This window comes from Marmota marmota, unplaced genomic scaffold, assembly GCF_001458135.2.
Source record: "Marmota marmota marmota unplaced genomic scaffold, marMar, whole genome shotgun sequence".
NCBI lineage: Eukaryota > Metazoa > Chordata > Mammalia > Rodentia > Sciuridae > Marmota > Marmota marmota.
Genome location: NW_026000240.1, coordinates 30,534,389 through 30,547,968, shown reverse-complemented (window position 1 = coordinate 30,547,968; position 13,580 = coordinate 30,534,389). Strand labels below are relative to the sequence as shown.

General features: G+C 39.7%; 1 protein-coding gene across 5 annotated transcripts in view; it reads right to left on the bottom strand.

The window, feature by feature from the left end:
- Positions 1-1,815: 1,815 nt before the first annotated feature.
- The window catches only part of Acad11 (acyl-CoA dehydrogenase family member 11), an 88,671-nt gene continuing 76,906 nt past the window's right edge, over positions 1,816-13,580 (bottom strand). For all 5 annotated transcript variants that reach the window (XM_015487055.2, XM_015487053.2, XM_015487054.2 and 2 more), the window contains 3 exons: positions 6,203-6,319; positions 5,235-5,344; positions 1,816-3,265 (listed from right to left, as the gene is read on the bottom strand). In XM_015487055.2, coding sequence (XP_015342541.1) covers positions 3,151-3,265; positions 5,235-5,344; positions 6,203-6,319 — 342 coding nt within the window. In that variant the 3' untranslated portion in view covers positions 1,816-3,150. The remainder of the gene's footprint in view (positions 3,266-5,234; positions 5,345-6,202; positions 6,320-13,580) is intronic.

Here is a 13,580-nt window from a genome sequence, read left to right as displayed (position 1 = left end):
CCAAAAAAAAGAAAAGATCAAGAAGGTAACTATATAATGTCCAAGGGATCAATTCAACAAGAAGAAACAACAATTATAAAATCAATATGCAGGCAATGTTTTATTAAAGAAACAATATTAGACCTAAAAGGAGAAATAGGATATTTTTTCATGGTAGACGTTTTCATGAATACATTTCTTTTGATAATATTCTTTAAGAATTCCGTAGGAAGTCTGAGTAAAAAAAAAAAGTGCCTTTCCTCTGACCTTTTCAGAGACTGTTAAATCTTGATTCAAGAACAAGGAGAAAAGTGGGTTTTGGCAAGCCTTGTGCCACTTACTGGATTCTATTTGCATGCAGTATCATCCTCCACCCTTCTCCCTTTCAATCTGCGTGTGTCATTGCTGGTGAGAGGTGAGTTTACAACTTCTCTGTTCAAAGACCTACCTGCCACTTTGGACTTGGCTGCTTGTCCCCCACTGTCATTCTCTTCAACAATGTGTGAGCATCCTTGTAGTGTGGACCACAGCTGTATGGGAACAGCTGGGATGATGGAGGCCTTTATAGATAGCCACAGGTGGATGAGGAAACCGCTTCCTCCATAGTTGTGCCTTTTCAAAGTTAAAAACTTCAAATATTGGAGATCCCTTGCTGGCTACTCCCCTGCACAATCACCCTCTCCCTTCGTGCATCCTAACTGTTTTGCCAAAGCAAAGACCATGACCTTTTTGTGTGGTGCCTCTTGTGTCTTCCCTGTCTGGCAGTCTGGAGGCTCCTCCTCTCCTGCAACCAGCCACAAGGGAAATCTTGGAGGGATCTTAATGGGGGAAGCCCTGACTGGGAAGCCCATTCTCCCTCCTCTCTTCCTGCAAAAACTTCTCATTTTAAAACCATGTGGTTCCTAACACGTGGCAAAGCCAGCACACTACCCTAAGAGGACTGTTGCTCAGTGACTCCTGGCAACAGCCTGCAGAGACAGAGCCCTAGAAATGGCCTGAGGCTCACAAGATTCTAGTCAGTACACTCTCCCCACCATGACCAGGGCAAAGGGACCCTTGTTCTCTTTGTTTTTATAATTTGGAGACTTTTTTCCCCTTTCAAAAACAAAACAAAACAAAACAAAACATACTGTTCTTTTTAACATGATTTTATCTAAATAAATAAAGGTAGGGAAAGAGGTAAGTATTGATGACACAAAGTGATCTGCCTTAGAGTGTGGTACGTACAGGACAGTCGATAACTGAAACAAATAACTAATTTAGCCAGCTTTCTTTAAAGAGAGAAAATCACAAGATTACTAGTATTAGGCATAATCTTTAAAGCCAATTATTCAAAAAAATCCTGATTTCTTCTAAATTACAACTTTGCAAATTAGTAATAAGGTTACAGGATTTGCTCCACATCAAATAAGGAGACCTTATAAAGTAGTATTATGTTAACTAATTTCCAGATGTTCTATATGGCTTCAGTGTTTCTCACAATAGGCCCTTGGTAGGTGAGGGTCCTCTAGGATTAAAAACTTCATCTCAATGTGGAGAAAGAAAATGAGCTATACAGAGGGTAAGAGGGCAGATGTTGCAGAGGACCTCACCACACACAGGGGACCCCAGCCCAGGGCTGGTCAAATTCCTGCACCTCCACACTCACCCAAGGAGAAATTTAAATCATGATGGAAAGCATCTAAGGACATCATTAAATTCATGGGATGTATATGTGTTCTGATAAAACAAACTTAAAAGGTTTTAGGGGAAAAACCTTTTATTTGAAAATTTAAAACTTGATCAGTTACTATTGCAATGATATTCACACAAAAATGTAATAAGAAACAGGTGAAATAATTTTTAATAATATATTTTATTTAACTCAATATTTCCAAGTTATTATTTTGATATGTAATCAATATAAAAAGGTATTGAGATTTTTTCATGCTAAGTTTTCAAAATCTGGTGTACATTTCACACTTACTCTGTTTTCTTCTTTGGATGCCAAATTTTGATTCAACATACTTTCTCTGTATTAAGATTTCATTAAATTTACAGTTGAAAAAGTAGATTCACATAATCAAGTCATTCTAAGCATACTTAAAAGTTTTCCCCTAATAACTAAATTTAATTTTTTTAAAATTAACAATTCAGTTCCTCAGTTTCTTTTTCTTTTTGGTACCAAGTATTGAACTCAGGGGCACTCAGCCACTGAGCCACATCCCCAGCCCTATTTTGTGTTTTATTTAGAGACAGGGTCTCACTGAGTTGCTTGGGGCCTTACCATGGCTGAAGCTGGCTTTGAACTTGCAATCCTCCTGCCGCAGCCTCCTGAACAGCTGGGATTATAGGTGTGCACCACTGTGCCTGGGGGTTCCTCAGTTTCATTAGCTACATTTAGGGTGCTCAGAAGTCACACATGGCCGACAACTATACTGTGTGTGACAGCTGACGTAACTGCCACAAGGATGTCTGCGCAGGCTGCTGCTGCTCCTGGGCCACTCAGAGCAGACTGTCTTTAACCTCTTAACAAAACAGAAGGACTTTCTTACAGCTCAATCTGTCCACTGTTCTCATTAACATTTTATAAGCAAGTAAAATGGTTCTTAGTTATATTTTCTCAAAATTTGCCGTGTTTTCTTGTAAACTATCAGCTGCATTCAGATGGAAGACAAGTGCTCCAGGCTGTATTATGAAGAAGTTAGAATTGCATGGATTCTAAACATCCCATACAGCCATGTGCAAACTTTATGGCATGATTTCAAACTAACCCCTCTAAAAATAGTGTTTAAAAGAGATCCAACTATATGTTTTTAAAAGCAGGATGAAATATTATTGAAGTTATTTACTTATATTAATTCCTAAAATTCAAAACATCAAACCATTTTTATGCCACACAGGAAATGTTTTAGAAATAATTCTCCATTATTTTATGATCTCATTATAAGTTGCACTTAAAAGCAAATACTAAACCACTTAGTTACTAGACCTAAGAACAGCTACAGATTTTCCAACTTATATCTGTGTGACCCTTGAAATTATAAAACTCACTGATCAAAATAGAGGCTAAAATCTTTACCACAAGTGAAAACTAACCCTATTCTCAATCTGTTACAAAAATGTGAGACTCAAACGTTGGAGCTGATTAAGGAATGCGTCTACCCTGGGGATGGAGTGGTGTTGCCTTCCTCACATCTTGGCTCTCTGCGCTTTGGCTTGGTCCTGTAGCTCCATCTTGGCAATTGCTGAGAGGTGCACTTCATCGGGTCCATCTGCTAAGCGCAGAGTTCGTGTTAATGCATACCTGATAAAAACAAAAGAGCAGGGATTTGTGGGAGGTGTCAAAGAGGAACATGATAATTTAATGAAATAATAATTCTAAACCAAGATTAATTCCAATACAGCAGGAATAAGAAAAGGAATGCAATTAAAATGAAGGGAGTAAGCCAAAGGACTTCCAAGATGCTATTTTAAAGTTCCTAACTTGGGAGGATTCAAGATGGCTAAATAGAGGTGGCAGTACTCACTCACTTCTCTACAGAGAACTCTAGCAACAGGTGAACAAGTGCATTTTGAGGTGAGTGATTTTGAGAGACCACTAGAGATTGGCAAAGAGAAAATGGAACCTTGGGAAATGTAGAGACCTGGGATAAAAGCAAAAAACCCCAGTATCAACCATCCTGACTCTGCAGGGTCAGGGTGAAAGGAAGAATTCCAGCACACTCTATTAATGAGGATGCTGGCAATCCTAGCTACTAGAAAGGCTCATAACCTCACAGGCTTGAAGCCCACTTAGATAGGTAAGCTGAAATCTGCACAGTGGCCTTGCTTTGGAAAGGATTTCACATCTCTCCTAGTGAACTCACATGGTGCTGTGGCCAGGAGCTATCTTGAGAAGGGAGCTGTGGTCTGAATTTGGACTGATCTAGGATTCAGAAACCTACACATGCCCACCCTGGGAGCCCACGGACGTTCCACTGCACTGGCTCAGAAGGTAGTTGCTTCATTAACCCCCAGCTTGGTGCAGCAGAGTGACAGTGACAAAGCCTGAGAGCTGCCCTGCTCTGCAGGGGACTGGTGTTGCAAAATGGGGAGAGTGGAGGTTGGTGCCCTTGAGAACTACAGGCTGGAGGCACTTGCCCTCTGAGTCCAAGGGTATGGCCAGCTGCTGGGAGACTCACACCATTCCAGGACTTAAGGCAGATGCCCATGCAGTTTGCTGATGCCCTCTACCTGGGCCAGTTTCACCTGCTACTGATAGAGCAAGGAGGGAAAACTATAGTTCCTGCGACTGCTCAGACCACAGGGATGAGCTGAGGGGCCTTGGGCAAGAGTGGGTCCAGCCATTGCCTCGCCCTCACATGTGCACTGTAGATAAAGGACTTGTGAAAAAGTCATGGATCCAGCAGCCACTGTAAACCCAGGTGTGCACGGCAAAAAGGGACCAAGAGGAATTTTACCTGACTTCAGCCACCACTGCACCAAAATGGCAAAGAGGAACACTGTGGTTGGTTCCTGTTGCTACCCTGCCATCTGGCTATGCACTGCTGTCAGAACTGGATGTAAGGACCACAGAGAGGGTGCTGTAGTTCCTGCCACCTCCTTTCCCCATGCAGATTCTGGGCTTGAACCAGTGGGGTTAATCTCATTCTTGGTTTGCCACATGTTACCAGAACTTGGAAGAGCTAAGAGGTGTCTTAAGTAAGATACAGGTAGCAAATGGTATTACAGCATATGTTTTGTTCTTTCTTAAGGCTAAAAATCCATGGAAGGTGAGACCCTACTTCCAGTGCGATAGACCAGGTGCACTGTGGCCATGTGTGGGGACAGATAGTGGATGGAGAATGCTTCTTCTAACCTCCCTGTAATGAGAATCTGCCTATTTCATGGCCACTGGCATTCTCTGCTGCAAGTGCAGCTGCTGGTTCCCTGTGTGGCTGGTGACTTGTCCCATACACATAGAGTTGGCTCTCGGCTGTTTGGCTCTCTCTGGTACTCCCCACCTTCGTATTTCTGGGTAGATCTCCATGCTATGTCTGTATGCCAGGAGTCCTTAGTGGGTCCTCTTGGTGTGAAATTTAACATGTCAGAATGAGCTGATGATTGTAATTATGAGTCAAATATCTCTTGGTGCTGAGGTCTATATTAAAAGTCCCAGTATCACTTCATTAAGCCTTCAATTATGCTGTAAAGTAAGTATCTTTATTTTCTTCCTAAACAATCAGTGTCAAGGTTTTGATATATTTTTAATTAAATATTCTATATCCACTCACATGTTAGCCAGAGGGAAATCCTGAGAGACGCCTGCACCTCCACACACTTGGATGGCTCGGTCAATGATCCTGCAGACGGCCCGTGGGGCAGCCACTTTGATCATTGCAATCTACAATAGCAAGATATGCAAGAATGCTTTTTTAGACCATACACACAGAGCCAGAATTTGATAAAATCTGTATTTTCCTCTGTGAATTGAAATAAGGAAAATTTCCCACAGCAAATCACCACTAAAACAAGATCTTTGGTGAAAGCCAACAATGAGATTTGTTATAATGTAGTTAGTGGCCATATTTCAGTCAATGCAGACCTTCTGGAAAGAGCTCTCTTCCAAGTCATGTTTTATTCATTTATTTATAACTTGCCTCATTTCCAAAAGGATTTCAGGCAGCTCATAAATTACACTCATCATGTTTGGGGTCATAAAAAGAGTTCAAGGGTCATCACTCCACTACTCAGTTTTCTCTTAGTGATTTTATGGGCTTTTAGAAATAAATGACATGTCCTTATCCCATATAAGCCAGAAGGAAGGCAGTGGCAAGAGGTGCCTTTGTGAAACATTACTATGTGGCAGAATTGTCCTGTGTATTCTATATGTATCACCTTGGTTACTCTCCTCAAGAACCCTGGGCCAAAGCAGAAAGATCAGTTACTTTGCCCATGGTCACAGGCTAGCAGAAAGTGGCATAGTGAGTACTGTTAATTCCAGGTCTATATAAAGCCTAGAATTTCCCCATTCCTTGTTACTGCATATCAAGAAAGCTGAAGATATTCTGCATCCCTCAAAATCATCCCTTAAAGCAGCCCTATGAAAACTAGCAAATAATAGATATTTATAATCTTTAAACCATAATTACTGAAGGCTTCCAATATTTTGAGAGCCACTGAAGTGTCTTAAAACCTGAAATGCACAACGGATGGGAGAAAATGAAAAAGTCTCTGCAGTTAGTGGTCCAGGGAGCCTCACCTCCTTTCTGGCACCAGTGCTGCCCAGAGTATCTATGCTGTGGGCGGCTTTCAAGGTCAACAAGCGGATCTCCTCGATGGCAATTCGGCTCTCAGCAATCCAGTGAGCCACAACTTCCTGTAGGGGAGCAAAAGGAAGGAGAAGATAAGCTGGTATCTGAAGATCACATGTGACACAGCTTTATAGTTTGAAGAAAACAATTTCTAGGCCAATGATGTTTCTATATATTTCAAAATGAAAGAGTTCATTCGCTTGATATACACCACCTAGCCACTTACCTGTGGACTACTAGTTAAAATTGAAAATTTAAAAATAAACTTTATTGGTTCCGAAAAATCTTTTATTTTGGATATCTTTATGCTTAAGATGTCTGAACTGGGCAGTTTATTGCCAAACTACTCCTGAATGGCCCTCCTGAATGCAAATTACATGTTCTCATGGAAACCTGACTAGATATTTGGTGGTGGAGTTGGCCATGGTCAAAGTAGATAATTCCCAGCAAGGGGATAATTCAGCAGCACTCTTTTTTTAATTTCATAATTTAATTTATTTATTTATTATTTTTTTGTATTGTGGATTGTACCCAGGAGCACTTAGCCACTGAACCATATCACCAGACCTTTTTTGAATCTACCAGTTCTGCCTGTCCTCAAAACTCCCAAGCAATCTACAAAAAAATTTTCTAGAATTTATGTTATTTCAAGATCATAGGATACAAGATAGACATACATAAATCAACTGCATATATATAATATATATGTGTATGTGTGTATATTAAAAATATAGAGACACAAAAATTAAAAATACAACACCATTTGCAATTGCTCAAAAGCCAAAATACTTATGTGTAAATAGAGTTAAGTACTGCTCTATATGTAAGTAAAGTTAGGCATAGTTGTGGCATACATTCTAGGAAATGTGTTCTTAGGTGATTTTTTTAATTGTGTAAACATCATAGAGTGTACCTACAAATATGAAAACAGCTATGACATCACTAGGTGATACATCTTATGGGACCACCATGTATATGCAATCCATCATTGACTAAAACATTGTTCTGTGAAGTATGACTTTGTAAAAGGACATGCATAGGATCTGTATGCTGAAAGCTACACAGAGATGATAAAAGAGACCAAAGAAAAGCTAAATAAATGGAGAGACACACCATGTTCATGGAATAAAAATACAACATAGTAAAGTATCTGATAAGCCCAGCCTAATTCCCTCTTAAGTCAGGAGCCATCTTGTCAAAAGTTATAAAAGATTCATTTCTGTTTTTTGTAAAATATTAGGATTTCTATTTGGCCTGGCTGTATTTTGATGTTTTAAACTTGTTTGGAATGCCTGCCCGTGCCTTGAACTCATCCATGCCTGGCTTTCCCTAACCAGATAACAACCCTCTCTGAAACCCTAATGGTGCCTCCTAAATTCTGATGTTGGGATCTAAATTTACTCCCTAAGTACTGAACCATTTAGACCATTAACCTACTACCTGCCTTTGTATTATGCTTGACAAAATCCTGTTATCTGAAGTTCTCAAGACACCTCCCTTTTTGCAACTTTCTGTGCTATAAAGCTGCACTCCTAGAGAGCTGGAGTACTGTCTTCTATCCCATGGATTTTGGGAGAGGGACAGTTCCAGCTAGTCAGAATTACAAGCTTGCTTTAATTTGATTTAAAATTGGAGTTGGTGGTATTTTCTTTGCATCGTGGTTTAACATATTAATTCTTTCTAAACTGATGTATACATTTAACATAATTCTTATCAAAATCCCAGAAGGACTCTTTGTATAGATATGAACACGATTATTCTAAGAATTACATGGAAAGGGAAATGAATGAGAACAGCTAAAACACTTTTGAAGAGAAGTCAGTTACTAAATGACTTTTGAGAAGAGTCAGTCTAGTTTATTTCAAGAAAAGTTTTATTACTACAGTAAGCAAGATTGTGTGGTGTTTGTTGGCAGAGAGACAAACATAGATAATGAGGATATAAGACAACCAAAAATAGGCCCACATAAATATGCCTGATAGATTTTTGAAAAAGGTACAAAAGCAATTCAGTAGAGGAAAGACATCCTTTACAACAAATTTTGCTGAAGCAATTGGACATCTGTAGGGGAAACAACCAACCAACCACCACAACAAAAAACAAACCAAACCAAACAAAAATCAAACTTAAGTCTTATATGTTATTAAAAAAATTAACTCAAGGGGCTAGGGCTTTACTTCAGTGGCAGAGTGCTTGCCTAGCATGTGTGAGGCACAGGGTTTGATCCTCAGCACCACATAAAAAAATACAGAAATTTAAAAAAAATCAACTCAAAATGTATTGCATATTCAAATTAAAAATTTTAAGGAAAAAAATCATAGGGGAAAATCTTTAGGACATAGAGTGAGACAAAGAGACAAAGAATTCTTAGAGTTGATACCAAAACCATGACCCATAAAAGCAAAAAATGACAAGTTAGGATTCATTAAAATTAAATTTGCTCTGTGAAAGACCTTGTTAAGGATGAAAAGAGGGGGAAATATTTGCCAATTACATATCTGACAAAGGAGATTTTCTGGAATATGTATAGAACTCTCAAAATGCAACAGTAAAAAAATAAACAATTAGAACATGGGCATAATACATAAACTTAAGAGGATATAAGATGGCAAATAAGCACACAAAAGGCTCATTTATGATTAGCTATTTGGGTGATGTAATTAAGGCCACTTGAGATAGCGCCATTAGTCTATCAGAATGACTGAAATTTAATAAGTTTCAAACCATAATATGCTGGTGGGAGTGAGGACAAACTGGGTCATTTATACAAAGTGAGAATGAAAAACAGAAGAGAGTCTGGCAGCTTCTTTAAAAATTAAACATGGTAGGCTGGGGGTGTAGCTCAGCAATAAAGTGCTTACCTAGCATTTGTGAGGCCCTAAGTTTGATCCCTAGTACCTCAGAAAACAATAGAAAATTAAGCATGCAACTGTATATGATCTGTTGTAAGTACTTAAGCAAACTTGTCATACAACCATACAAGTAAATGCTACCACAAGAAAAGTGATACATGCAACCTAGATAAATCTCTAAAAGATAGTGCTTGAGTAAAGAAACCAATCACAAAGGTTTACATACTGTATAATTCCATTCCTGGAATCATAGAAGTATAAAAATGAACACCTAGTTGGTTGCTAGGAGTTAATTGTAGGCCATGAAAGGGTGGTGTGAAGGACCTGGTAGGGATGGAAATGTTCTGTAGCCTAACTTTATCCATAACAACATTGTGGTTCTGATACAAGATGTTACCATTGGGGATCTCTCTGTATTATTTCTTATACCTGTATGTCTATTTATAACTATCTCACAACAAAAAGTTTTTAAAAATTGGTAATTGCTTCTCATTTATCTTAGTGAACATCTCTTGAGATTGTCCCCTTTTGTCAAGCCTCACCATAAACCCCAGGAGCAAATGTATATTTAGAATTCAGCACAGAAGCTCAGGCAACATACTGAATGTTTCCTGTTAGCTGAAATCCGTTCTTGTTTCCCAATTGTAAACATAGAATTGGTTTTTACATTGGAGAACAATGTTTGTTAAGAAAGTTAGACTGGCAGTGCTTTCACCCAAGCCACACTCACCTGCCACAGCCATGGTTATGCACCATCATGTTTGCTTTGGGAAATTTCTTTAGCCATAGGATGTTTGGTTAGAGATTCTCTGGAGCACTTATGTTCAGAATGACAGCCACTAATCAAATGTGGCTACTAAGCATTTAAAATATGCTCAGTCTGAATTGAAATGTAATGAAAGTGTAATAGAGATGCCCAATTGTAAAGAATCAGTATTTTTGAATAATTTAAAATATCTCCTTAATAATATTTTTATATTGATTTCAAATTGAAATGATCATGTATTGGGTATCTTGGGAAAAATAAAATATTTTTTAAAATTAATTTCATTTATTTGTTTTTACTGTTTAAAGATGTTGCTAAAGTACTAGAAGATTTAAAATTATATTTGTGCTGGTGGCATATGTCTGTAATAACAGCTACTCAGGAGCAGAAAGACTATAATTTTGAGGCCAGCCAGTACATCTCTGTCTCAAAAAATAAAAAAGACTCAAGGAAATACCTTAATGGTAGAGTGCTCTGGGTTTACTCTCCCATACCACAAAAAATAAAATTTGTGGCTCATACTGCATTTCTATTGAATGGCACTATCTTAGAGGTTGAAACATATAGTTCTGAATTCATGACTTTAAACAAGCTGCTGGCAGTCAACAGAATTTTTTTTATGGTTGCAAAACCAAGTAATTGTAACTTCATGAACAGAATCAAAATGCATTTACTTTTTTAGCTTCAGAATAAAAGAATGTGTTCTCAACTGGGTCATTTCAGACCCTAGATTTGCTAAAAAGCATTAAATGAATAGAACTGAGTGCTCTAGGAAACTGACAAATTTATTTACTAAGACTGAATTTTGCTTTAGAAACTGGAATTGTTTGAAGAGAGCTGGAAGGAGTCTCCAAATTCAGGGATATGGAATGTTAAACTTTCACAAATTGGGCGGCGGGTGGTGAGTAAGCTGGCCTGAATTTTTGTTTATGACATACATTTCTCTTTTTTGCCTCAGCTAGATCATCTTATTTGTACCAGATGTGAGAAGTTTCCAATAAAGAAGCATATTTTTAAAAAGCAGAAACTTCTATCTAGAGTAGCCAGGTACAGTGGCATATGCCTGTGATCCTAGCAACACTGGAAGCTGAGGTAGGAGGATCTCAAGTTCAAGATCAGTTTCAGCAATTTAGCAAGACCTTGTCTCAGAATAAAAAATGCAAATGGCTGGGGATATAGCATAGGGGTGAAGTGCCCAAAGCAAGTTTGAACAATGTATCAATTTTACTCTGTCCTCCCTTCACCCTGCTCAATGAATTGTGTGGCAAAAACTGAAAAGAGAAAAGGGGAAGAGGCCATAGTTGATGCTAGGAGCAACTCTTTCATCCCTAAATAGCAGCAGCAGGGCTGTATCCATGACCCCAAAACCTCCTCTAACAGTGCCCATCAATAGCTGAACACTTCCCCTGCTGTGTACTCTGTACTCTGAGGTTCACCACAAACTATTCTCAGTTATGATATCATAAAGCGAGCTCTATTTTCTTCATGAGAACAGTGTTGCAACTAAGCCATGTGTAGGCTGAATGAGCATAAAGACTACAAGATATTGATCTCAGTAACCATTGCTATTCTTTTTGTGGCTCTCTCCTTCCTGCCCCTCCCCCTCGCACTACTGATGTTATTAATATTAGCATTAGTAATACTGCCATTATTACTAATATTAAACATGTTATACTTCATGGGAAGCAAACACAGTCTAAGAATTTGGATAAAAAATATACTGCAAAAATTTAAAAAAAGATCACAAGTGTACTTTACAAGGGGATTGATGTCCTAAAATATACTTGTCCAGTAAACACAAATACAGTTCTATGAATACAAATTTTACCTAATATTAGCTTGTTAGTAATAGTACATGTTAAATATTTAATAATACTTTTTCTTGATTTCTTAAAAATTAGAAAGGTTTTTTTGGGGATGATTTCATTATCCCACTTTCTGTAGAAAGTTTTTCAAGGGAGACCGCCGCCCATGCCTGCAAGGTAGGCAGACCTATGACTGACCGGGAGAACAGGCCCAGCGGCCCGCCGGCGTGGTAGACAGATCACCCCAATTGGAGGAAGGGCCCAGCCGCCGCCTGCAAGGTAGGCAGACCGCGCGACCCAGAGAAGGGGCCCAGCGGCCCGCCGGCCTAGTTGAAAGATCACCCCAATTGGAGGAGGGGCACTACCGCCGCTTGCGCCTACAAGGTAGGCAGACCTGCAACCTGGAGAACAGGCCCAGCGGCCCACCAGCGTGGTAGACAGATCAACCCTATTGGAGGAGGGGCCCAGCCGCCGCCGCAAGGTAGGCAGACCGCGCGTCCCGGAGAAGGGGCCCAGCGGCCCTCAGGCGTGATAGACAGATCACCCCAATTGGAGGAGGAGCACAGCCGCTGCCCGCACCTGCAAGGTAGGCAGACCTGCGACCTGGAGAACAGGCCCAGCGACTCGCCTGAGCAGTAGACAGACCTCCCCAGTTGGAGGAGCCCAACCTCCCGGTGGTGAGGTAGACAGACCACTCCAACTGGAGGAGGGGCCCTGCCGCCCGCCTGTGCGGTCACCTGACCGAGCTCTTGACAAACATAAGGTTTCCCCAACACCCCCACCTCATCAAACACCTTATGAGAAAAACTGATGGAACTCATCTTGGAAAATCCCACTAACCCTTAAAACCCACCAACCGGTTGACTGGCGTGGCTACCAGTGCGGTTCTGCAGCGGATCAGGCACTGGTTTACATCTCAGAGAATAAGAGTAGAGAGGCCACAGGTGGAAGCTCAAGTCCTCTCACACTGACTACCACCACCATCCTGAACCCAGAGAATCAAGCTAGGAATAGACAACGCCACCAACTGGAAGAAATTAAAACAGAGTTCTGAGAGACATCTTTTTTTTTTCTTTTTTTCTTTCTTTTTCTCTCTTCTCTCTCTCTTTTCAGCCATTCACCCAGTCTTCTCTACCCTTCCCCCTCAGGTCTTCGCAACCTCAACATATGTGAAACCAAAAATTGTACACAAAAAAGCTCTTTAACAACTGAATCACCAGAATAATATACTATAGAGGAATTGCATATGCCCCTTCTCCCTTCCCCCTTTTTATTCCTTTTTTTTTTCTCATATTTTCTTTTTCCTGCTCTCTTTTTTCTCTCCCTTTCCTTGTTATCTGTTTTCCTCCCTCTTACTCCCTCTGTCCCACTTGCAACCCCCTAAATTTTACTATTCATAAGTAGGGTAATCTTATAAATACAGATAGGAATTTGAATCTATACATTCTTCCATAAATTACCCATCTATTGGTTAGAGCTCTCCAAAGTTACTGTTAGATTAACCCCATACCCTCACTCCTTTCCCCATAAACATAACATCCTACACCTGAAATCCAGTTTTCTTCAAGCTACCAGAAATGGTATGCCTTTCATGAAACTAATGACTATATTTGTAAACGATAATCAAAACCAACATTTGTAGTCATAGAGTCTAGCTATAAATGTAGTAATAAGGGAAACGTGTGCTTAGATGATGTACTATTGATACTGAGAACTGTTAACATTGTCTTTCTCCACAAAAGGGAGACTTTGCAACTATACAAGAGCAATATAAATATATAGGGGGAAAATTCAATAACACAACAGTTTCACCAAGCAGAAAGAAACATGAGCAGTATGAAAAGACAAGGAAAGAAAGGACCGCAAGCAATGCAGGTCAACTCAACGTTAGAAGAGGTAATAT